This window comes from Gobio gobio (genome assembly GCF_949357685.1).
Source record: "Gobio gobio genome assembly, chromosome: 14".
NCBI lineage: Eukaryota > Metazoa > Chordata > Actinopteri > Cypriniformes > Gobionidae > Gobio > Gobio gobio.
In genome coordinates, this window is record NC_137107.1 from 7,727,224 (window position 1) to 7,753,092 (window position 25,869).

The window sequence follows — 25,869 nt, forward strand, 5'->3', positions numbered from 1 at the left end:
GCATATATTATGTTTTCATTTAAATAATATACAGTGGCATGAAAAAGTATGTGAACCGCTTGCAGAATCTGTGAAAATAGGAATAATTTTAACTAAATAAGAGGGATCATACAAAATGCATGTTATTTTTTATTTAGTACTGTCCTGAATAAGATATTTTACATATTTTTTTTTTACATAGTCCACAAGACAAAAAAAATAGCTGAATTTATTAAAATAACCCTGATAAAAAGTTTATGAACCATTGATTCTCAGTGCTGTGTGTCGTTCCCTGGATGATCCACGGCCATTGAAGTGATGGTAGCCACCACCGGAGGTGGTAGGGTACTCAAACCTGCCGCGTCCCATCCAGGAGCCACACGTGGAGGTTCCACAGACGGGTGCCATAGGGTGCCCCGTCTCTGAGTGAGGAGGTCAGGTCTCAGAGCTATAGGCCAGGGAGGGGCTTTTGCAAGAAGTAAGAGTTCGGGGAACCAGGTCCGACCGTGCCAGTACAGGGCGACCAGAAGGACCTTCTCCTTGTCCTCCCTGATCTTGCACAAGAGCTGTGCGAGAAGGCTCTATAGAAGCCGGACTTCATCTCGGCCGGAGGGACAGGCTCGATCGCACCCTTCGCCAGCAGGGTGGCAACCTCCGCACGCATGACGGGGGCATTGGCCCCGACCATGGTGTGGCGGACTCCCCGAAAGCGGGGAGGAGCCTGCGCAAACTGAATCGCGTAGCCGAGCCTGATGGTCCTCACGACCCAGCGGGACAGCCCCGGAAGCTGAAGCCAGGCTCCCAGGAACTGCACCAGAAGGTCATTCGAACCACAGACGTACCCAGGGTGGGGCAGCGTTACCGGCCCAGACATGGGAGGCGTAGTGTCCCGGTGTGGGGGCACGGTTAACGGCTGCGTCCTGACAGAGGAGACCAGGGAAGGACGTGCGTTCCACTGGGACCAGAGGTCTGCTCTGAGAGGAGGCAGGCGACAGATAGGTATGCGAGTGGCAGGACCCGGGGGTGGCGCACACTGTCATTGCCGGTCTCTGGCTGCTCAGGGATGGGAGTGTCAGTTCTTTCTTTAACCACATTGGGGTGCTGCTGACCCGGGGGCCAGCAGCTGAACAAAATATTCTCCCCCAGTCCTCCACTGGGGGAAGGAGTGGCCCTGCTGCCATCTCCTTGAAAGAACTGCCCATCACTGAGCTGTCTGTGTCAGGAGCGCCACTTAGCCTGGCGTTTTTTTCGCGGGCTGCGGGGCTGGAGCGGACTTTGGCGCCTTCCTGTGGCTTCCTCTGCGCGGCCCAGGTGGAGGCTGCTGCTGGGGTGGCGCAGAGGGAGAGGGAGCCGCGGGAGGGCGCCCTCGGCGGCGAGCAGGCTGAGGCAACTTCGCGGGCGGCTGGGTGGAGGCAGCAGCTGGCTGCCGGGACAGTCTGCTTCTGGGCGGCTGAGAACTGTTGGGCGAAGCTCTCAACCGTACCGCCAAATAGCCCATCCTGAGATATGGGAGTGTCGAGGAACCGGGTCCGCTCGCCATCATGCATATCAGCCAGGTTGAGCCAAAGGTGTCTCTCCTGGACCACGGCTGTGGACATCACCTGGCCCAGGGAGTGCGTGGTCACCTTCTTTGCACGGAGAGCGAGGTCGGTGGCGGCACACAACTCCTCTTTGAGTCCTGGGTCAGCTCCGCCTCGTGCATGTCACACAGCAACTTGGCCTGGTAGGCCTGAAGACTTGCCATGGCATGCAAAGAGGCGGCGGCCTGCCCCGCAGCTCTGTAGGTCATCGCCACCAGAGATGACGAAAACCTACAGGCTTTGGAGGGGTGCTTTGGGTGACCACGCCAGGACGAAGCACTCTGGAGAAACACAGTTGCATTGCAACAGAGCGCTCAACTGGGGGGGACCCCAGTGTACCCTTTAGCCACCGCCCCATCGAGGGTGGAGAAGGCGGAGGAGGTCGCCGAACGGTCACGGGAAGACAACGGGTTCTTCCAGGACCGCCCAACCTCCTCATGCACTTCCGGGAAGAAAGGAATTGGAGGGGTGGCAGGACGAGTGTCCTGACGCGCTGCCCCCAAAAACCAATCGTCCAGCCTAGAGCGCTCAGGTCGGGGCAGAGGGTCCCACTCCAACCCGAGACTCGCGGCTGCCCGGGAAAGCATGGTTGTCAATTATGGGTACAACTCGGACAATGCTGGCGCACCCGAGGGCGGCAGCAAAGCCGAATCATCATCCTCAGATGACTCCAGCCCACCATGCGATGTGGCAATCGACATCTCTTCGTCTTCTGTGGTGCCAAACGAGACAATCGGGACAGCAGGAGCCGACCCCGATGTACTCGCCTGAACGCACGGCGGGTGCATTGCATGAGAGGGGGGGTGTGGGCCGAGGCATGAGCGTCGGAGCTTGATTCCACACCGTCACCCTCAGATCACCTTGGCCACCACCCAAAGTGCCGCCTCTCGTGTAGACCACAGATTGGGGTGTGGCAGAGGGGACTCTCGCTCTGGCATGCGCACGGAGTTCACGGAATTCACAGAGTCTTGATCGTAACACAGAGATGGCCATGTTCCCGCAGTGGGAACATGAGTCATCCACGAGCGTGCTGAAAGCCCAAACACATTGAACAACGATCGTGCCCATCAGAAGGCGTAAGAGACCGACCACACCCAGAAGTACACGGGCGAGACATTCTGAAAAGGACGTGCCACGTGTAAGCTCTTTTTGTGAGAGGAAAACCTTGCAGTCGATGCCGAAGCGCCCAGGGAAACACACACCAGCTGGATACAGATCACTGCACAGATCAGCAGGCAGGAAGTATGCGATCACTGGAACGCGCCGTCACACCAACACCGACTGGAAGGCTGCTCGTCTTGAAGAAGCTGACAGAGTCTCAGAAGGCTTTTGAGGAGTGAAGAGGTAGGTACTCTTGGCTCCGAAGCAGAAACATAATGCGATATTGCCCACTTACTTCCTTATATACCCACACGGTGGGGCGGCGTTACGTATGCAAATTCCGCTTGCCCATGGCATTAGCACTGCCATTGGGCGTTTTCTAAGATCTCGAAGATGATAGGCTTCTAAGCGAAACCCCCATTCGTTAGTCACTAACGTTACGTCGTAGTGACTGAACGAAAGGGAATGTCATATACACCTAGGATGGCTTGAGGGTGAGTAAATCATGGGATCATTTTCATTTTTGGGTGAACTATCCCTTTAAGAAGAGATGCACTGTAGCATTTAAAGCCTAATGACTGCTACTTACTAACGGCTGCTTTTGATATTGAGCCCCGCTCTGTTCAGGGACTCATTATTACATTTCTGTTCCTCGAAAGTCTGTGAAATTTGTTCTGTTAGAAAGGCCGAGTTCAGTGCGCATGCTCTGCTTTTCAGTCAGTCATCATAAGAGAGCAGAATGTACGGCGGGACTGTGTGTGCAGAGTGTGCGTCAATAAGTAAATGTAAGTTGACTGTTTACCAAGTTAATGCTAGATGCTGATTAAGGAGTTTGTAAAGTCTTGATACAAAGTCATCCTGATATTGAGTAATGAGTATTTACCAGTGTTAAAGCCGTTTATCGCGTGCTGTCGATTGCACGTGAACGTGCTTTATTGTGTCTAATAATAACTTGCAATTCGTATTATATATATTGCCTCCAGTGTTTGGTTTGTATGCTTGTGTGATACAAACAGTGATTATAGTGATTATAACTTTAACAGCTGAGGCAGTTGCTATTTCCATTTAATGAACGCGATGTTTCTAATTACGTGCTTTCAGTTAAATCACGTCATATTTAGTTTCGGTTTTGAGCGTTTTACCGTTTCTGACCACTAAGTGGCAGTATTGGTTTAGAATTTCATTGCTCGGATATTGATTCCTTTATTTGTTCTGATAACTTGATAATTTAATTACTTGAGAGATTTATGTTGGAAACAATGTACTGAGAAAATGTTTGAGTAATAATACTCAGGACATATTGTTAATATATATATCTTTATTCCTTTCTCTTTGTAGACCACACACACACACACCCGTGCATCGATTCATACAAACCTGTGTACTGCTGTGTTATGTACATATAAAGACTGCCAACAATTAAACCTTGTTTGCTTGGAACTGATCGAATCCTGTGTGTTCTTACCAACACCCCACTGAGGAAGCTAGATTTAAGCCATCACCTAATACAGTCCAACCCTTCCAGAACGACTATCGAACATGTTCTGTTTATGTCTCAGTTGTTGAATTGTTTTATGTTCACACAGATATTTACACACAATTCGAAATTTACTGGGAAAAAAAGCAGTTGAAAGTTGGAGGACATTTCTTTTTTTGCTGAGTTTAGGATCTAGTTTTAGATGTATTGTTGTACACCAACCTTGTGATTCTTCCTCAAACTCCATCTTTACATTCAGTAGTTTTTCCTGGAGTAATTCCTCCTGCTTGATTCTTCTTCTCCTGTGGGAAGATGGGAACATATTGTTATTATTAATATAATATTACTCAGGTGCAGATGTTTTACTCCAATAGTAGGGGAACATGGGGGAAGATGCCCCCCCCCATGAACAATGTGGATTTACTTTTAAACCGTAACATATTCAGATATAAGTGTATCATGTGCAGGATGATGATGCATCAGCCAATGTGTTATTATAGGAAATAAGATTTTTTTTTAATAAAGGTGTTATTGCACAAAATGTCTAATTATTAAAGGGTAAGATGGCCCCTGGTGTCAGAAGCACAAAAATTAACTTTTACAGAATTATAAATTATGATTTTAATATTTATATATATTTAAAAGCCTAATTAATGTAAAATACTAAATTCAACTGTTCTATTTAACATTTTATTTCAACAATTTAGTGGAATAATTGAATAACTGATGACAGGCAAAGCAGAATCCCAGTAAAAGTTTTCTCTTCAATTTCTCATTAATGTAATTATCTAATCAACCAATCACATGGCAGTTGCTTCAATGCATTTAGAAGTTTGGTCCTGGTCAAGACAATCTCCTGAACTCCAAACTGAATGTCAGAATGGGAAAGATTTAAGGTTATGAGTATTTTACAATCTGCTCAGTTACTGGGATTTTCAGCACAACCATTTCTAGGGTTTACAAAGAATGGTGTGAAAAGGGAAAAACATCCAGTATGCGGCAGTCCTGTGGGCGAAAATGCCTTGTTGATGCTAGAGGTCAGAGGAGAATGGGCCGACTGATTCAAGCTGATAGAAGAGCAACTTTGACTGAAATAACCACTCGTTACAACCGAGGTATGCAGCAAAGCATTTGTGAAGCCACAACACGCACAACCTTGAGGCGGATGGGCTACAACAGCAGAAGACCCCACCGGGTACCACTCATCTCCACTACAAATAGGAAAAAGAGGCTACAATTTGCACAAGCTCACCAAAATTGGACAGTTGAAGACTGGAAAAATGTTGCCTGGTCTGATGAGTCTCGATTTCTGTTGAGACATTCAGATGGTAGAGTCTTGACATAAACAGAGATTTGGCATAAACAGAATGAGAACATGGATCCATCATGCCTTGTTACCACTGTGAAGGCTGGTGGTGGTGGTGTAATGGTGTGGGGGATGTTTTCTTGGCACACTTTGGGCCCCTTAGTGCCAATTGGGCATCATTTAACATTTTCAGCAAATATTGTAACCCCCTCAAACTTTCATTTGAGTATCATTCCCCCTTTTGGCTGCAGGCTCGCCAGCCATTTATCATAATCATCAAAAACATTGTCGGGGTAACCCATACGGAAATGTAATATATGACATATATGTAAGGAATAATTGACGACGGGCCATTCAATTATTTGAATGATAATGCACACCCGAGGTGGTGATGCGGTCACGACGCGAAGCGGAGTGGCCGTTACACCTCGGGTGTGCATTATCATTCTAATAATTGAACGGCCCGGAGTCAATTATTCCGCTTATACTACGGTTACCACACCTCAAGACATCGATCCGATTATATATTTAAAGGGATTCGTCCGGTTTTTGTACTTAAATCGCTATTGTGAGTAGGACTATTTCTTCCGCGTCTCATCCAACAGCTCTTTTGCTAGTTCCGAAACGTCATTTTAAAGCTGTTAACGAAGGCTTGAGCCGTTGATAGCATTCTACTGCAGTTATTAATGAAGTTATTAGAAAGAGAGAGAGAGAGAGAGAGAGAGAGAGAGAGAGAGAGAATTTTAATTTTAAAAATTCATTTTATTTACAAAACTGCACAACAATTTTGTAACATTAAAAAAACACTAACACCAAATAAAAATTACAGCAAATTATTAAAAAACAAAACATCATCAATAATTTCACAAAGAACCTTCCTTAAACACCATATCGTTTCAAAAAACAACAGATTTCCTTTTGCTTTGTAATATCGGAAATCAATCAAAATTCTGGATTTCACCATAATGGAGAAAAGCAATGTTAAATCTGTATCAGAGTTCTTTTCAATCTTATTTTTCCTACTCAGATATATTGCCATTTTCGCTTGCCCCAATACAAAATTAAACAACTGACATTCATGCAAACGTTTCCGTGAAAATTTAAAACCACAAATAAAAACCTCCATTGAAAACACTTCTTCAAAAGACCCAAAAACATTTTGTAAGACTAAAAATAATGGTCTTAACCTTGTACAATTCATGAAAGTGTGAAATACGGTTTCTTTTTCTAAACAAAACGGACAATTCTGATTTACCTCTCTGTTTATCTTTGAAACAAAAGCATTAACTGCTACGCTTCCATGCAGAATTCTCCATTGTAAGTCTCCTGTTTTTTTGTGTAATGGTGACTTATAAAGTGCTCCCCATTCAGGTCTTACATTCTCACTCAAGTGCAACACATTACGCCATGGTGTATCAATTTTACCATCAAGATTACTTTTGTTAAACACTTTTACACAACATTTATACATTTCTTTTCCAGATACTTTCTCTTTTCCTAATAAAACTAAATTCTTACATTTTAAAAACAAACCATTACACATCCCAAAATCAGGTGCTAAATTCAAATTTGGAAAAACATCATCATTCTTTGGCTGAATCAAGTCTTTTCCAAAGTCACTTAACAATTTAAACTCCTCTTCTGTAATGGTCTCTTTCCACTTACGCAACAGCTGATTTATTGTTCGCACTGATTTCACCATCAGTTTGCCAGCCATTGCTTCTGTGTTTGAAAGGTCCAACCCAGCTACTTGAATTAAAGTTCCAATTGTAGTGACTTGAGATTTAATAAGCAGTTCCGTCAAGGCAGGAAAAACGCCTTCATTCGACACATCCATACGCGAGCCATAAATCAAGGGTTCCTGTAAAGTCCAATACAAAGAGGTTGTGTTCTCAGTCCTCGTCACATTAAAGAGTGACCACACTTTAAATAAATTACAATAAAAAATGGGTAACTTTGAAAAAATCATCCTTTTAGGGTTCATTAAAAACAAAGATTTATCAAAACCTAAATTTTCAAAATTCCTCAAAATGACAGAAGCTGCTAAATTCCAATTTTCATTCGAACAACTATTGAGAAATCTTTGTACAAATTTTATTCGAAAAGCTGCAGCTCTACTCTGTAAGTTAATCAGACCTTTCCCCCCTTCATCTTTGGACAAAAAAAGAACACTTTGTGGAATCCAATGCAAATTATCCCAAAATAAATTTACCAATACGGATTGAATTTTTCTCATTAATATCTGAGGAGGGTCAATACAAGCTAACCAATGCCAGAGAGTAGAAGCTGCTAGATTATTAATTATTAACACACGTCCTCTATAAGACATCTTAGATATTAAAAATTTCCATTTATTTAAATGCCCCGTTATCTTTTCCTCCATTCTTTCAAAATTTTTCCTCACCATTACATCATTCCCCAGGTATACACCTAAATATTTAAAACCATCTTTATTCCAATTTAAACCAGCCGGAAGAACAGGTTGTCCTTGAGGCCATTTTCCAATTAAAATGGCCTCACTTTTTTTCCAATTTACTTTTGCAGACGAGACAACCATAAAATCACTGTCTTATCTTATGTCAATCTTAGATATCTTATTCACATCTCTTTGTTCTTTAATAAAAATAACAATATCATCAGCATAAGCTGATAACTTAAAAACAACTTCAGAATTTGGTATAGCAACACCATTTAATTCAGCTCTAAATTTCCTTAACAATGGCTCAATTGCTAAGCTATAAAGCATACCAGAAAGAGCACACCCTTGTCTGATGCCTCTGAGAGCCTTAAAGGGGGCACATAAGTCACCATTTACCTTCAGTATGCTTTCAACATCACAGTACAAAACTCTTATTTTATCAATAAAAACCCTTCCAAAGCCAAAAGCCTCTAAAAGATCCCATAAATAACTATGTTCAACTCGATCAAAAGCTTTTTCTTGATCTATTGATATTAAACCAAAATCTACATTTAAGAGCTTACCAACATCTAGAACGTCTCTAATAAAATAAATATTATCAACAATTTGTCTGCCTGGTACACAGTAAGTCTGATCAGGGTGGATGACATCCTCCAAAACTTTACTTAATCTTATAGCTAGTGCTTTAGATAAAATTTTATAATCGCTGCACAGCAATGACACAGGCCTCCAGTTTTTAATGTCACTGAGGTCTCCTTTCTTTGGCAGCAGCGTGAGGACTGCTCTACGGCAGCTCAGTGGCAACTTGCCACTGTCCAGACTTTCATTGATCACGGCAAGCAGGTCTGCACCCATTTCTGGCCAAAAAGACTTATAAAAGTCTATCGATAGGCCATCTATACCCGGTGCTCTGCCGCTTTCCATACTTCGAAGAGCTTTATGTAGCTCATCTAAAGTCAGCGCTCTGCAGAGTTCAGTATTGCCTTCTTCAGACACCTGAGGAAGACCTTCAGTGAACACATTATAACTTGACCCATTTATTTCACTACTGTACAGCTCTTTATAAAATTCTACCGCTCTCTTGCGAATCTCTACATTATCCGACAAGAGTACACCATCTTTTGAACGGAGAGCATATATGCATCTCTTTTGACCATTTTTCTTTTCCAAATTAAAAAAAAACTTTGAAGATATATCCATCCACTCTATATTCTGAAACCGTGATCTGATCAGAGCCCCCTGTGATTTCAGATCTATCAAACCAGCCAATTCTTTCTTTTTTTTATCTAAAATTTCAATAAGCTCCTGATTCTGCACAATAACAACAGATTCTTGAAGTTTATTTATGTCTTCTTCTAAATCAATCATTGAACGAGTTAAGTCTTTAGTGATATTGAAAGTATACTGCTGACACAACTGTTTGATTTGAGTTTTACCAAAGTCCCACCATTGCTGCAGAGACTGGAAACCAGACTTCATGGTTCTAAAATCACTCCAAAAAAACTTTAAAATGTCTCTAAATTTTTCATCACCTAATAAGCTATTATTAAAATGCCACAAAGCACTCTTGGGTTTTATAGATCGTAAAGTTACAAAACATTGCACTAAACTATGATCTGAAAAACTTACTGGTATAATAGAACTTTCTCTAAAAAAATTAAGTTGATGATTAAAACCATAAAATCTGTCCAACCTTGCAAGCGACAACAAATTATTATATGCATGAACCCAAGTATATTGCCTCTGTGTCTTATGAAAGTTCTTCCAAATATCTACAAGATCATGGGTTTCTATTAACTGAGTTAATCTTCTTCTAGACGCCATATGAGGCTCAACATGATTCCTATCTGAGGCATATTCAGTACAGTTAAAATCACCTCCTAATAACAAAACATCTTCAGTACCACAATCACTTAATACCTCACATATTGTATTTAGGCAAGGCAAGGCAAGGCAAGGCAAGGCAAGGCAAGTTTATTTGTATAGCACATTTCATACACAGTGGCAATTCAAAGTGCTTTACACAGAAATGAAGTTAAAATAGTTATAAGTGAATACAATAAAAATATATATAGTATAATAGTTATAAAAGGAATTTAAAGGAAATTAAAAGGAAATAAAAATAAAGATGAAATCCCCTATCTGGGGTGGAAGAAAATGTAGAGTCAGGTTTACTTTAAAAATATTTGTCAGGTAACTGTGCGTTTAGACAGTACCCTTACAGACAAATCTTCTTGGCCTAACTTGAGGGTGTTCTCTAGATGTTTTACCCGCCAGAGCAGATCTAAACGGGTCTTCCTCGCACCAGAGCGAGTACTCAAAAAATATTTGTCAGGTAACTGTGCATTTAAACATTACCCTTACAGACAAATCTTCCCGGACCGGAACACCAGGGCTATCTATACTTTGTTCGACCGTCAGAGCGGATCTACACGGTCCTTCCTCTTACCACCAAGGCTATACAGATCTATCCGTCAGAGCAGATCTAAACGGATCGTCCTCGCACTATGTGGACTATGTGGACTATGTGTATTTAGAAAAAACATTCTTTCCACTGCAATAGTGGGAGCATATACACAAACAAAAATAAAAAACACATTTTCAAATTGAGCTCTTATCTTTAAAATTCTTCCCTTCAAAATTTCTTCTATTTGATATGAAATTGGAATACAATTCTTAGAAAATAAAATAGCAACTCCTCCACTAAGAGATGATTTATGACTTAATATAGATAAGCCATCATATTCTCTTGCCCAGTCTGCTTCATTATTAACATCACTGTGTGTTTCTTGTGCAAACAAAATATCAATTTTTTTAATATTCATTAACTCATATAGATCAAAACTTTTCTTCTCTTCTCTTGCCCCATTTAAATTAAGAGAAGCAATATGAAGATCTCTCATAAATGAAAAGAAAAGGATACTCAAGAAACACAAATGTAAAATCATCTCATAAAAGTGTAATTTTAAACTGTGTCATTACCAACATTAATGCCCATCTGGAAACTCACTTTAGTGAGGATCTTTTTCAGTCTAAAAACCTCTTGATCTGAAAACAGACCCTCACTCTTGAAAGCTTTTGCTCTCTCAACAAATTGCTCCAAATCAGGAAAATATTCTCCAATGCGCACATTTCTTGCATTTTTAGTTACTCTTAGGAAGAACTTTATATCATCAATATTATAGGGACGACTCTGGGATTCATTTTGAGATATGCCATAAGAGACACTACAGTCTGAAAGATCAGTTTCGCTCTCTGTGTCAGTTTGACTCATTTCAATGTTATCCATTTTTGCTTGTTTGCTACCTTGACGCTGCTTCAACCTCCTCTTTTGTGGCGTTTTAAAAACACACTCATCATGTTCTCCTACCCCCTCCATATCCTGGCTTTTTTCAGAGCTTTGCTTATCCAGTCCACTATCTGATTGAGGCCTGTCTAAAACCTCATCTTCCGCTTCTGCTATAGCTGCTTGTACCTCACCCATCTGCTTTATTACTTCCAACTCTCCTTTTTCTTCCACAAAATCTACATCCACAAGTTTTTGCTCAACACTCTTTTCAACTACCCTTGATGTAGTAGGCGACACATTACTAACAGTTTGCACCAAATCCACACTTTCAACCATCATAGGAATTTTATTTATCCCACCTTTTTTTGGACAAACCCTCACAAAATGTCCAGTTTCCCCACAACTAAGACATTTCATGTTATTAGTTGTGGCATAAACTGCATAGTTAAAATCCTCATGGTGAAAATTAAACGTTAGATCCAAATCTTCCTTGTTATCTTTTAACACCATGTAAACGAACCGTCTGAAAGACACCACGTGCTTCAATAACGGCGATTTACTTCCAATTTGGATCATCTTAATTGGGGACACTAGCTTACCATATCGTTCTAACATCTGCGCAAGAACCTCATTTTTAATGAAAGGTGGTACGTTCGACAAAGTAACCTTTTTTGAAGGAGTAGATAACGGTAGCACCGGGACAAACGCATCATCAATCACTACCCCACTTTCAACCAGGTTATTTGCCAACTCAACAGTTTTCAGAAAAACAACAACTGCGTTATTCATCCTCGATGCCGACACAACGCTCTCATAACCAACCACTTTCCCTACAGCTAAACTGCACTCTTCAATGCTCGCGTTTGAGGCAATTTTAACAGCATGACGCCGTGTGAGAAAATCCAAATTACCAATGTTTTTAGCCGCCATGCTGCCAGTAGTAACTGGCAGACAGGGAGCTCAAAAAAACACCTTCTCGGAAACCACTGACAATATAATGCAAAAGAGATAGAGAGAAAAAAAAAGATAGAAAATAAGAACTTTCTTTTGGCACAAAGCCACAAAAAAGTCCACACTCACCGCACTCCGTTCACACACTCACTCACTCACTCACTCACTCAACAGACGCTCACGCATGCGCACGAGAGAGACAGAGAGAGAGAGAGAGAGAGAGAGAGAGAGAGAGAGAGAGAGAGAGAAAGAGCGCTTGTGTGAACTAGGCTCCCTCTGTGCGTCTCTAAACAGCGCTGTTATTACCTCGCTAGTGAAAAAATGTCACGTGTAGCCTTTTCACGAGTTCACACTTACATCAAATTAAATGGAGTAAAAGATTATGCGTATTTGGCGTGCTGTCCGGGGGAGGGCTCCGGGCTCGGAATTTGGCCCGAACCCAGAGTATCCCCCCCATGATGAAGATAGTCTAGAACTAGACTGTATTTTATTATGGATTGTGTTGACGTCTAATGAGTTTAATAAATCAAAGTGAGGAGATGGGGTGGTGGAGGGATGCTAAAAATAAAAACGGTCAACGAAAGAAGGTGAATATGCTGTATATATACACACACCTCTTATCGTTGATTAAATCGATTGGCTTGATGTGCTCCATCTGTGTTTAATTAGGTTTAATTATCTGAGGGTGCTCCACTTGGGTTTGATTAGGTTACATTATCTGGCATGCTCCATTGTTTAGATAGGTTTAATTATCTGGACGTGCTCCTCCCGAAATTAGTTACTAAAACTTCACTAAGTTGCTCCATATGCTTACTGATCAAATCGTCAGGGCAGCGCTGACACCTTTTTGTGCAAACTGTAGTGCGTGTGCGAGCATGTGTGATTTCAGAAATGAGACAGAAAAGCTTGCCTTTGATGTCCGCTTCCGTTTGTTGTTTTTCATCTGGACTGTCTAATACTGCTGCCGCCCAGTTGTTGAACGTTTTATATTCACTGTAAATATTAAGATTTACTTGAGGAAAATCGTCTGTCATATTGTTGTTTTTTAGTCCTGTAATTTCCGTTATTACAGTTAACTATGCGAAGTGATATGGAACTGTAATGCGGTCAAGAGAGCTGCCTGGAACTACGTTCGCTGTGCATCTCCCAGAAAATAATTGCACACCTCAGAACGTTCATCAGCCAATCAGATTCAAGCATTCAACGGCCCCGTAGTATAAGTCTCTATATCGCAAATGACACCGTCATATATGCTAAATATAAATCAATATATTGCTATCACATATATACATATCTCTAGATATATGTTGATATAAGTTTATAACATATATACATTTTCCATATTAAATTAGTATATTGACTTATATTAATACGATATATATGACTATTGTTTATATAATATTGTATGTTATGACCATATATGTCCCCGATATGTTTAATTTATATATGCCCATTTATTTAAACAACATACATAAATTTTATATGCCTATGGTTTCCTTATTAATTCATTCCTTCTTTTCCTTATTTAAACAGCTTGAACTTTTAACAAGTCTACACAATCCACATTTCATTAAAAAAGTTTTTTTATATACATATATACAACCCCAAATTAGAAAAAGTTGGGACAGTATGGAAAACGCAAAAAAAAAAAAAGAAGTGATTTCTAAATTTACTTTGACTTGTATTTCATTGCAGACAATCTGAACACAAAATATTTCATGTTTTGTCTGATCAACTTCATGTCATTTGTAAATATGCATCCTTTCCTGTCATTCAGACCTGCAACACATTTAAAAAAAAGTTGGGACAGGAGCAATTTAGGGCTAGTAATGAGGTAAAATGGTTAAATAATGATATGATTTGAAACAGGTGATGTCAACAGGTGATTGTAATTATGATTTGGTACAAAAGCAGCATCCAAGAAAGGTCTAATCCTTTAGGAGCAAAGATGGGCAGAGGATCGCCAGTTTGCCAACAAATACGTGAGCAAAATTATTTAAATGTTTAAAAACAATGTTCCTCAAAGAAAGATAGGAAGAGATTTGGATATTTCACATTCAACAGTGCATAACATAATTAAAAGATTCAAGGAATCTGGAGGAATTTCAGAGCGTAAAGGACAAGGGCGCAAGCCTAAGATGAACAACCGTGATCGGTGATCCAGAAAGTTCCTGGAACCACCAGGGGCCAACTAGGGGTAGCTAGAAATCAAAAGATCACTGAGCTGAGGACATCCAAAAAGACTCTTAACTTAAAAAAAATTACAGGCTGTATCATATACCTGTTGGTGGATTTTCATGTTCTGTGCTGTTTTATTTGTTACTTGTTTTGTTGTAATATTGTATTTATATATAATAAAGTTCTTTTAAATAAAATATTATTTTTATATTAAAACTGTTTTAATAAAGTTTAAATGTTTTACTGTATTACTTATTTTTTGCTAACTGCACCGTTTAACATTTAAGGCTTAGGCATGTCATATGTATTGAATTGCAGGTGTGTAAGTACACATCCATAACCTATATTTAAAAAATATGTACGAAATTAATGAAAGCATGTTTTTTTACATTTGTTTAGTTTACACCATTAATTCAAAATATTTAGCAATTGATATACATAATATAAGAACATAACATTTAAAATATATGTGCACACTGTTGTCATTTATATATTCCATATACATTTATCAAAAATATATTTTATATATTTCATTTTAAATGTAAAAATATATAATAAGACTATATAAAAACATATATTAGGGACTAGAGATGCTCCGATCAGCATTTTTGGGGCCGATCACCGATTACCGATCACCAAGATCATGATCTGCCGATTGCCGATCACTGCCGATCACAGAATGGCAGGGGAATGGGAATCTTTTATCTATAATCTTGCAGAGTTTGCACCATTTGTAGAAATGAAACTAACTCTGAATTAAGGAGAACCACCAAGTGTTTATTTTAGAAAATGAGATAACTTAAGGCTACTGTAGGCCATCTTTCCCAAATAAATGTATATAATAAATGTATATAATTATCTCACCTAAATATTTGATCATGCAGTGCATTTTTGTTTTTAAAAACAATTTTTCAGGTAGGTCTAACATTAGTATTGAGGTAAGAAATACTAAAGACATTTAATAAGAAATCAAATGTAAATTAATATTGGTCTTCCCTGAATAAATTAAATTAGATTAATCCTTACACTTAAGTTGCAAAAGTTAGTCATTCAAGAGCAGTGAGTGTCATAAAGGCTAATCAAACAACACAAGACAAAGAGAAACTCAGAGACAGCAGCAGTTTATTCGACAGCTGTCACTTTAAGAGCGAACACGGATATGGTTGCATGCAGTTGCACAAACGTTCACTCGCGAGTCACGACGGGGTTTACGTGCACACTCGTCAAGACGGTCATTTAGTACATACATTTGTGTGTATCTGACTATTTCAGCGCAATTTGTACTCGCAAGCTTTTTGTGAGATGGCGTGTGTGTGTGTGTGTGTGTGTGTGTGTGCGAGCGCGCGCGCACGGTCTGGAGAGCGCGCGAGTGCTGAGCGGTTTGAACACTGGCAAGACTTAAAGGTCCCATGGCATGAAATTTTCATTTTATGAGGTTTTTCAACATTAATATGAGTTCCCCTAGCCTGAATATTGTCCCCAAGTGGATAGAAATGTTGATCGGTGTAAAACCGAGTTGTGGCTGTCTTTCTCTGCCTTTGAGAAAATGACAGGCCAGACTAGCCAATCCTGAAGTCTCCTGGTTTGACGTCCAAGCAGGCACGGTTTCCTCCCTTTCCTCCGCCCAGAGAATCTGGCACGCCCATGCAAACGCTCGTCGAGAGATCATTGCATCATTGCTTGTGAATGAGTGAACGCTGGCAGTTTCTCAGTGTTTGGATGTACAAATGAAAACAGAAGTCTTTTTTCAGTTCCTTCTGATCTGTGATCAGTGATTTCTGATGTGTAGCTAATTATTTATTATTCGTGCACACACTGCGGCTTCTCTCTCTCCAGACAGAACGGTGTTTTCGTGTTTTATATCTTGTGAGTCAGTGTTTTTGTACGTCCTCGTCGCGTCTATCGGTTCTAAAATGTGCATACAGTCATGAGTTTCTGCTCAACATCAGCAGAGATAAACCTCACACACGCCGAAGCTCGGCCTTCAACATCCCCGACCCACAGTACTGCATCTGGCCCACAGCGGAGGCACCAAACGCGGCGTGAGATTAAGCAGAAGGGGGGTAAGCTTGAGCATATCCGGGCTAGCCAGCCTAGCCCCACAATAAACTGGATTACATCCGATTACTGCTGTTGTGTCTTTGTTTGCGCTGTGTACTCAACGCGCGTCACTGACGCTTTTATTTTATTTTAAAAATAATGCTATTATCAACACTTACTTTTAACTCGTTCATCTCGACAGCTGTAATGGTACTTTGCATGTGTTACAAAGTTGGTAGAATAATGATGAAGAGACGGACTCGGTGTGACTGTTTATTCAGAACTCTCAGATACAAACACAATAAACTCGCGCTGACTGACAGCGCTCTCATAACTCAGTAGTTACTATAAATAACTTTGTTAGCAATCGCTGAGCTCAGTCTCTGATACATTAGTGATGTCCGGTTCGCGAACGATCTTTCTTTTGAACCAGTTCTTTTTAGTGAACCGAATCAGTTCACCAAATCGGACTGAATCGTTCTAAACGGTTCGCGTCTCCAGTCAGCGCTGATCCATAATTTACTAAAGTTACTAACTTTCTGACATGAGTGACAGTCCCTCCGACTAGAAATAGACTAATAACCTAAAGTATATGCTGTAACTAAAACAGTTCAGACATGCTGAGAACTGATGTGAAGTGAACTCAGGTCCATCCGTCTCCCTGGCAGACTCGTGCCTGCTCGTGCCTCGATAAACCACGCCCCCTCCGCTCATATAAAATGCAAAGATGTCAGCCAATCACAACAGTGGGTGTTTTTACTGAAGTCTCACAGCAGACACGCCTCTTGAAGCAGGGCATTCAGCCACAGGGCAAACAGCAGTATAGAAAAAATGCCTTTTATTTCTAAATTATGACATTTTATGATGTAAAAGTCATACTAACAATATAAGTACAGCTCAGGAAACATTATAAAATAATAGAAAAATGCCATGCCATGGGACCTTTAAAAATAAATGCAAATGGTAAACTTTAGTGACGATGCGACACTGCCTCGATTGTGCAAATCCCGAAGTGGCAAATCCTGTGTCAACTGTGCAGCTCAATTTTAGTGCAGATGCGCTGATGTGAAGCCATTTGAGCATTTTGAAAGGGAGTGAGAGGGAGCGCGTGCACGCGGTGATTCACTCGCGCTGTTTAACTTGCGTCTCACAGAAAGTTTTCAAATGACTTTGTAAGTTATTTAATATAGAAATATGAATTGTACCTCACCTTCAGCATTATAATTATTTTACCCGCGCTGGAAAGAGAATGAGACGGTGTCGCTGCATATCATGCCCTCGCTCTCACGGCAGGTGCGGGTTTATGTGTCGTCAGCATGCGATCGGTTCATGAGATCGGCCTTTTTGGAGACCGCCGATCAATCATCCCAAAGCGATTATCGACCGATCGAGAACGGTTGCCGATCAATCGGAGCACCCCTATTAGGGACATATATGTAACATGTATGCAAGCAATATGCTATGCATATATGTGTAGTTTGTATATTGAACATATATACAAAGAAATATATATCATGTATATTGATAATTATATGTGACATATATATAAAATACTGTATTATACATACATAAAATATATGGGCTAGTTTTATATGTCAATATATGAAATTGTTCCATTTTCTAATAGGTTTTATATATGGGCAGATATATATGTACATAGGCCTACATGTTTTCACTTTCTATGTGGATATATTTAATATTTGTATATTTCATATATGTACATATATTACATTTCCGCATGGGAAACAATGCTTGCCATCACTACTCGTCTAGACGCCATTTTGCACAGTGCAGTCACACTGTTCCCATCGCTGCTTTTCTCTGGCCCTGAGTTGAAAGACTGCATAGTCTATAAGGAAGGCAAAACATTCGTGTTTATTTCAGATAATAAAAACATTCTGGCTGCCTCGTCTGTTGCACTTCCACGGCCTTCGCAGCTGCGTCTGCTTTCACAGTTTCCCGTTGAAATAAACTCTTTGTTGTTAGTTATGCTGCGCATATACAGATAGCAGCCTGGCCAGGCAAGAAAATTGTGTCTAGCAGATTAGACACAAAATAAGCATTCATAATTGTGCGCCCATCAGACTTTCAAATTTTCCTGCGTTTCTACTGCGTCCCAAAATCGTGCTCAACTCCAAACTCATAACTCTAGTCTGTGTACATTGTTACACTCTTACCCTCCATCAGCTTGCATGCTTCCGTCAAGCTACGAACTCCAGCCTTGAGCCTGGTTTCTCCCAAGGTTTATTTTTCTCCATTAGGTCACCTAATGGGGTTTTGGTTTCCTTGCCACTGTTGCCTCTGGCTTGGCGTGCTCAGTTGGGGACACTAAATTTTTCAACTAAACATCGAAATACATCTAAATAATAAACTAAATTAACCATTTAAACTAAATTACTGATCAAATTATTGATCTAAAGCCCACACTGTCACTGTATGATACTTGAAATTTTTCCAGAATGGCTATACAGCTGAATAAAATTATGCTGCATTATTTTCCTGTTTAACACTGTAAAGCTGCTTTGAAACAATCTACATTGTTAAAAGCGCTATATAAATAAAGTTGACTTGACTTGACTTGACTTGACCAGAAGGTTTTCCCCAAAACATACTGAAAATATCCTATAAAATGAAAGACAAATCCATATTTCATCTCTGGAAGCCGGGTTAAGTGAGCAAGCACTGTTACTGTACTCCCAGCATGTTAGGGGTGTGTGATACCTCCAAAATCCAAACACACGATACCTTGTTGCTATCAAGCGTTTAGTGACACATCACACATCCCTTGGCCAGACCCACAGTCACCCCTCAGAGACCCAATACACACTTTAGAAAACACATATGAAGAAACAAACAATCAGTGGTTCTCTTAATTAAAAGAGAACCACTGACCCCAAAAACAGACCCCAAAAGAGTCCCCAACAGACCCCAAAAAGGTCTGTTAAAAGGTCATAACAGACCTTTTTGGGGTCCAAAACACAATACAGGGAGTGCAGAATTATTAGGCACGTTGATTTTCTGATCATATTTTTTTTCCAGGCACATTTGACCAATTCCAAACCACAGTAATCCTAATAACTACTATTGATTTAGTATTTAATAATGTATAAGTGATATATAATTGTTCATGAAGGCTGGAAATGAAAATCACCTTATATTCAGGTGTGCAGAATTATTAGGCATGTTTTCTTTTACAGATAAATTGAGCCAAAAAAGAGATTTAACTCAGACTGAAAAGTCAAAAAGTATTAAATGCCCATGAGAAGGATGCAATACTAATGCAATACTAGACATTGCAGTTAAGGCATGACCATTGGACAGTGAAATGCTCGTTGGGTCAGCAGGATCTGACAAAAACAGGTGGTGAAGAAAAGACACCTGTTAACTGCAAAAGAATTAAGAATTAAGGTGAAGAATTAAGGGTGAAACCATCAGGAACCCTTTAGTCTCCAGCGCCACCATTTTCCAGAGCTGCAACCTACCTGGAGTCTCCAGAAGTGCAGGTGTCAGGATCTCAGAGACTTCAGTTAGGTAAAGAATCCTAAAAAATGACCCCCACTAGATAAGAATCACAAGCTGAAGTGTTGTAAAATACATGAAGAAGGTTTTTTTATAGGCTTTATGGACAGATAGGTTGAGAGTGACTCTTGAAGGACCAGCACCACATCCTCTAGTACCACTGTTTGAAGAATTCATCTGCCAGAATCTGGCAGTACGTTTTGGGAGTTCATTTTTAGTCCATCTCTGCGAAACGGACTTCAGGATGGACTAAAATGAACTCCCAAAACGTACTGCCAGATTCTGGCAGATGAATTCTTCAAACAGTGGTACTAGAGGATGTGCCCTTACAGAAGGAAAATATATTTACCAATATATTACTTGAAATATATTATAATATATTGTTAATATATTGATGGTACATATATACAATATATGTAATATATTGCAGTATATTGCAAAATATACAAATGATTGCCGCTTTCAATATATTGCAATATATTGGAAAATATAAATATTAAATCCCATATATGGGAATATATCGCCTAATGTATTACATGATATTTTCCAATATACTGCAATATATTTTTGTTTCGTAAGGGTGGTGCTGGTCCTTCAAGAGTCACTCTCAACCTATCTGTCCATAAAGCCTATAAAAAAACCTTCTTCATGTATTTTACAACACTTCAGCTTGTGATTCTTATCTAGTGGGGGTCATTTTTTAGGATTCTTTACCTAACTGAAGTCTCTGAGATCCTGACACCTTGCACTTCTGGAGACTCCAGGTAGGTTGCAGCTTTGGAAAATGGTGGCGCTGGAGACTAAAGGGTTCCTGATGGTTTCACCCTTAATTCTTCACCTTAATTCTTAATTCTTTTGCAGTTAACAGGTGTCTTTTCTTCACCACCTGTTTTTGTCAGATCCTGCTGACCCAACGAGCATTTCACTGTCCAATGGTCTCGCCTTAACTGCAATGTCTAGTATTGCATTAGTATTGCATCCTTCTCATGGGCATTTAATACTTTTTGACTTTTCAGTCTGAGTTACATCTCTTTTTTGGCTCAATTTATCTGTAAAAGAAAACATGCCTAATAATTCTGCACACCTGCATATAAGGTGATTTTCATTTCCAGCCTTCATGAACAATTATATATCACTTATACATTATTAAATACTAAATCAATAGTAGTTATTAGGATTACTGTGGTTTGGAATTGGTCAAATGTGCCTGGAAAAAAAATATGATCAGAAAATCAACGTGCCTAATAATTCTGCACTCCCTGTAGTGGTCCAACTCAAACTAAACAATAAAAATAAGATAGATAATAATCCATCTTAGCACTTTAAGTCTCTACATAAAACATCCTTCAGTTTACATTTTGTGCTTTGCTCACAGTTTAGATGACACCTCTGCCCATGCAGGGCGTATTTTCAAAGCACAAATGTCCCTTATGCACTGATTCTATTTTGTGTGTCTGCCAAATGGGTCACTTCGCTCTCTACCTTGATTTCATGCTACATTCTTATCTAAATGCCCACAGTTTCTCACTGTGCATCACAATCAACCTTCCTCCAGTCAGTTGTTTCAACATTTTTCACAAAAGGTTGGAAAACGGGAGGTTGGCGGTATTGAAGTAAAAGTGATATGAACAAAGTTACATGGTGTGGTTATTGAGTCCTACACAAACACAACATTTGGCGAACGAGGATGTCTGAACTGGTCTTACCACCACCGCCACCTTTTCTACCTGTTCCCGGTGATCCAGTTCCCTTGAATGGTGGTCTTCCAAAAAACGATCTCAAACGGGCTCAGATTTACCTGAGGCCTTTTCTCGTTTTCATGTATATCAATATGCATCAAGATGCGAACATTTTCAGCAAATATTGTAGCCCCCTCATAAACTTTCATTTGAGTATCATTCCCCCTTTGGCTGCAGCCAAATACTTACCGCATGGCATGCCGGCTCGCCAGCCATTTATCATAATCATCAAAAATATTGTCGGGGTAAACAATGCTTGCCATCACTACTCGTCTAGACGCCAATTTGCACAGTGCAGTCGCACTGTTCCCATCGCCATCACTGTTCCCAAAACATTCTGGCTGCATCGTCTGTTGCACTTCCACGGCAGTACTTGAAGTTACACGGTGTGGTTATCGAGTCCTACACAAACACAACATTTGGTGAACGAGGATGTCTGAACTCATCTTACCGGTGATCCAGCTGTTCCCTGGGATCGCTGACTGACATCGTTTGAGGATTATTTGCTGGCTTTGGGTCACTCAGTCCTAGCGGAGGCGAGGAAGTGCGCGCTCCTGCGGCATTGTCTCGGGCAGGAGGCACTGCGAATCTTCGCCACGCTCACCTTATCGGATGGTAAGTATGTCACAGCCACGGCCGCATTGAAGGCTCACTTCAGTTCCGGAAGAAGCCGGCGGATGCATCGTTTTGAGTTTCGTCAGAGGACCCAAAAGCCGGGTGAGACCGTTGCCCACTATGTATCAGCATTACGTGAGCTGGCCAGACTTTGTGATTTTGGGGTGTTGGAGGACGGACTTATAGTTGACCAGTTAATAGAAAAAACGTCATGTAACCAACTGAGAGAGAGACTTTTACTAAAGCCAGACTCCACGACACTAGCGGACGCTTTAGTAATTGGAAAGCAGTTGGAAACGGCCCTAACGGAGGCACTCAAGTTTGTTCGCCTGTGACGTCATCACCACCATTAGTTCAGCACACAGCAACTGCAGAAGCAGATGACAGGGTGAGTGACAGTTTGGATGTACAGAGAGTGGACAGGGGGCCCAGGGAGAGTGGGTGCAAGAGCTGTAGCAACTGTGGCTCTCCTAAACATACAACTACAGATCAGTCATGCCCTGCCATGGGGAAACGTTGTCGTAACTGCAACAAGTTGAACCATTTTGCATGCTGCTGTCGCTCCTCTCCTGCTTACCATGACACTGCTGCTGTCCCCATAAACACTGTACAGACCTCCCGGCCTTCATTCAAGCTCTGCACATGCCGTGTGGGCACTGCTCTCATTCCACTCCTCGTGGACACAGGGGCTAAAGTGTAAATTCTGAATAAATGCACATATGACCGCTTCTTCAGTGACATTGCTCTGGAAGCAGGGGCTAGACCCTGTTAGGCTACGGCCATTTTCCCATCTCCACTCTGGGTGTGGCCCGCCTCTCCGTCAGATATGATCAACAATGTGCGCCTGCCGCTAAGTTCTGTATCACCCGGAAGGGAGCTAACATTATGGGCCTAGACTTGTTCCTTGCCCTGGGTTTTACTGTGAGTGATGCTAGGGGCCTGCATGTCCTGCAGGTTGCAACCTCCTGGCCTGACCGCTACCCAAAACTGTTCAACGGGCTGGGCTGCATGACTGGATTTGTACACCAGCCTAAGGTTGACCTGTCGGTCTGCCCTATTATCCAGCCCCGTCAGCGCATTCCCCTGGCTCTCCGTGATGTGGTGGAGGCCAAGCTTCATCGCCAGGTAGAGGCGGCTGTCATAGAGCCCATCGATGCCTTGTCGTGGGTGTCTAACCTGGTAATAGCCAAGAAAAAGGGGGGCACACTGCGATCACACTGTGTCGACCTCACAGATGTAAACAAAGCCATCATCCCCGATAAGTACCCCCCTACCTAGAGCTGAGGACCTCACTAGCCATTTCCACGGCTCCACTGTTTTCAGTAAGATGGACTTGCGTAACGGCTACCTGCAGGTCCCTCTTTCACCGGCCAGCATGGACCTTACAGCGTTTGTCACGCACATGGGGGTTTTCAGATTTAAACGTATGGCATCTGGACTTTCATCAGCCCCGAGCTGTTTTCAGAAGATAATGTCACTCATACTGGCTGGTATTCAGGGTGTCTCCATCTATCTGGATGATGTGGTGGTGCATGCGCCCTCCATTGCACTGCATGACGATTGCCTGGAGCAGGTTTTTCAGCGTTTTGAACAGCATGGGGTCACACTGAACTCGGAGAAATGCATGTTTGGGGTTGAGGAGGTCAAGTTCCTGGGCTTCAGACTCTCGAAGGAGGGCATCGCCCCGATTATGTCCCACACTGAGGCAATTCTATCCCTGCCAGACCCGCAGTCACCATCCCAGCTGTCTTCCTTCCTGGGGATGGCCGCCTACTACCTCAGATTCATGCCACACTACTCTGACTAAACGGCCCCCCTGCGCCTGCTGCTCAGGAAGGATGTTACGTGGGACTGGACCCCGGCCAGCCAGGAAGCTGTGCGCATCATCAAACGGCATCTCACATCCCCACCCACACTTACCCATTTCAGCTTGTTCGCACCCACCATGGTCACCTGCGACGCCTCTGGGGTGGCGCTAGGCACTGTGCTCTCCCAGGCTCAGGAAGGGGTGGAACGTCCAGTGGCTTTCGCCTCACGGGCACTTAATCCTGCAGAGCAGAAGTATTCGGTGGGGGAGAGGGAGGCCCTGGCCTGCCTGTGGGCGTGCGAACGCTGGCATGTGTACCTATACGGGAGGCCTTTCACCATCCGCACTGACCACCAAGCGCTGACAGCACTGCTGGCGACTCAAGGCTCAGGACACAGGCCCATGACACTGCTGAGATGGGCTGACAGGCTAAACCAGTACAACTTCAGCCTGGAGTTTTTGCCTGGACGGGCCAACACGGTGGCCGACCTCCTGTCTAGAGCTGTGTCCGTGACGAAAGAGATGTGGGGGGTGACAGCAGACACAGAGAGCGGCGAAGACTGGGTCCACGTCCTACATGGGCCCCTCAGCTCAGTAGTCACTCTGGCGGAGCTGCAGCAGGCCTCAGCTGCTGATGAGGCCCTCACGATTCTCCGTACCTATGTCCAGGATGGCTGGCCTGCCAAAGTGGATGACAGGCTGCTTCCCTATTACCGTTTCCGCAACGAGCTCTTCTGCTGGGGGCCGGTGTGCCTGGCCCGTGGCCACCGTGCGGTCGTTCCGGAGATTCTCAGGTCAAGAGTACTACACATGGCACATGAGGGTGGTCAAGGTGAAGCAGCGCTGCCGTGACACAGTGTGGTGGCCCCACATAGACTCTGATGTTGAGGAGCTGGTACGTAACTGTGCTTGCTGCCTCCTGAGTGGGAAAACCAGTCAACCTGCCACAGCCCCTCTCACCCCGACCCTTTGGCCGTCCGACTGCCGTGGGTTGCGGAGGACTCAACAGGGTTCGCCGTTCCGGGGAACTCGACTGGAGCAGATAAGCGCACGTATCCGTCTACCATAGGGGAGGGAATGGCGCAGCAAGCCGACACTGGAACAGGCACTTCGGTGTTACTGACTATGGGAAGTGAGCACACAGGAAGATACCGGCTCTACACGGAGGCTATAGAATCTAGCGAACGTGTTAGGTGTCGCCCAGCCCGCAGCTCTACAAATATCTTTCAGCGAGGCGCCACGAGCCAGCGCCCAGGAAGAAGCAACACCCCTAGTGGAGTGGGCTCGTAACAGACGAAGAGCTGCACTGAGGTCCTGAAGCTTTGCGTTCTGTCCACGTAAGTCCGGAGAGCACGGACGGGACAGAGAAAAGCTAGGGCTGGGTCTGCCTCCTCCAAAGGCAGCGCTTGCAGGCTCACCACTTGATCCCGGAAGGGAGTAGTGGGAACCTTGGGCACGTATCCAGGCCGGGGTCTCATGATAACATGAGAGTTACCGGGCCCGAATTCCAGGCACGATTCGTCGACCAAAAATGCCTGCAGGTCCCCTACCCTCTTGATGGAGGCCAAGGCAGTCAGGAGTATTGTCTTTAACGACAAGATTTTCAACTCAGCTAACTGCAAAAGCTCAAAGGGCGCTCTCTGTAGTGCAGTTAGCACCAGAGTTAAGTCCCAAGAGGGTATGGAGGGAGGGCGAGGCGGATTTAGTCTCCTCGCCCCCCTCAGGAACCTGACGATCAGATCGTGCTTACCTAGAGATTTTCCATCTACTAGCTCATGATTAGCGGCGATAGCGGCAACATAGACTTTGAGGGTGGAGGGAGACAGCCTTCGCTCCAACCCATCTTGTAGAAAGGAAAGCACAGACCTG

At 42.5% G+C, this 25,869-nt stretch overlaps 1 protein-coding gene across 2 annotated transcripts in view; it reads right to left on the reverse strand.

The window, feature by feature from the left end:
- The window catches only part of LOC307136765 (uncharacterized protein), a 40,265-nt gene that overhangs the window by 9,394 nt on the left and 5,002 nt on the right, over positions 1–25,869 (reverse strand). The window contains exons 2-3 of one of the 2 annotated variants that reach the window (XM_079834017.1): positions 5,390–5,446; positions 4,360–4,439 (exon numbers count right to left, since the gene is read on the reverse strand). In XM_079834017.1, the coding sequence (XP_079690143.1) occupies positions 4,360–4,384 (25 nt within the window). In that variant the 5' untranslated portion in view covers positions 4,385–4,439; positions 5,390–5,446. The remainder of the gene's footprint in view (positions 1–4,359; positions 4,440–5,389; positions 5,447–25,869) is intronic. The other variant, XM_079834016.1, reaches the window with a different exon arrangement.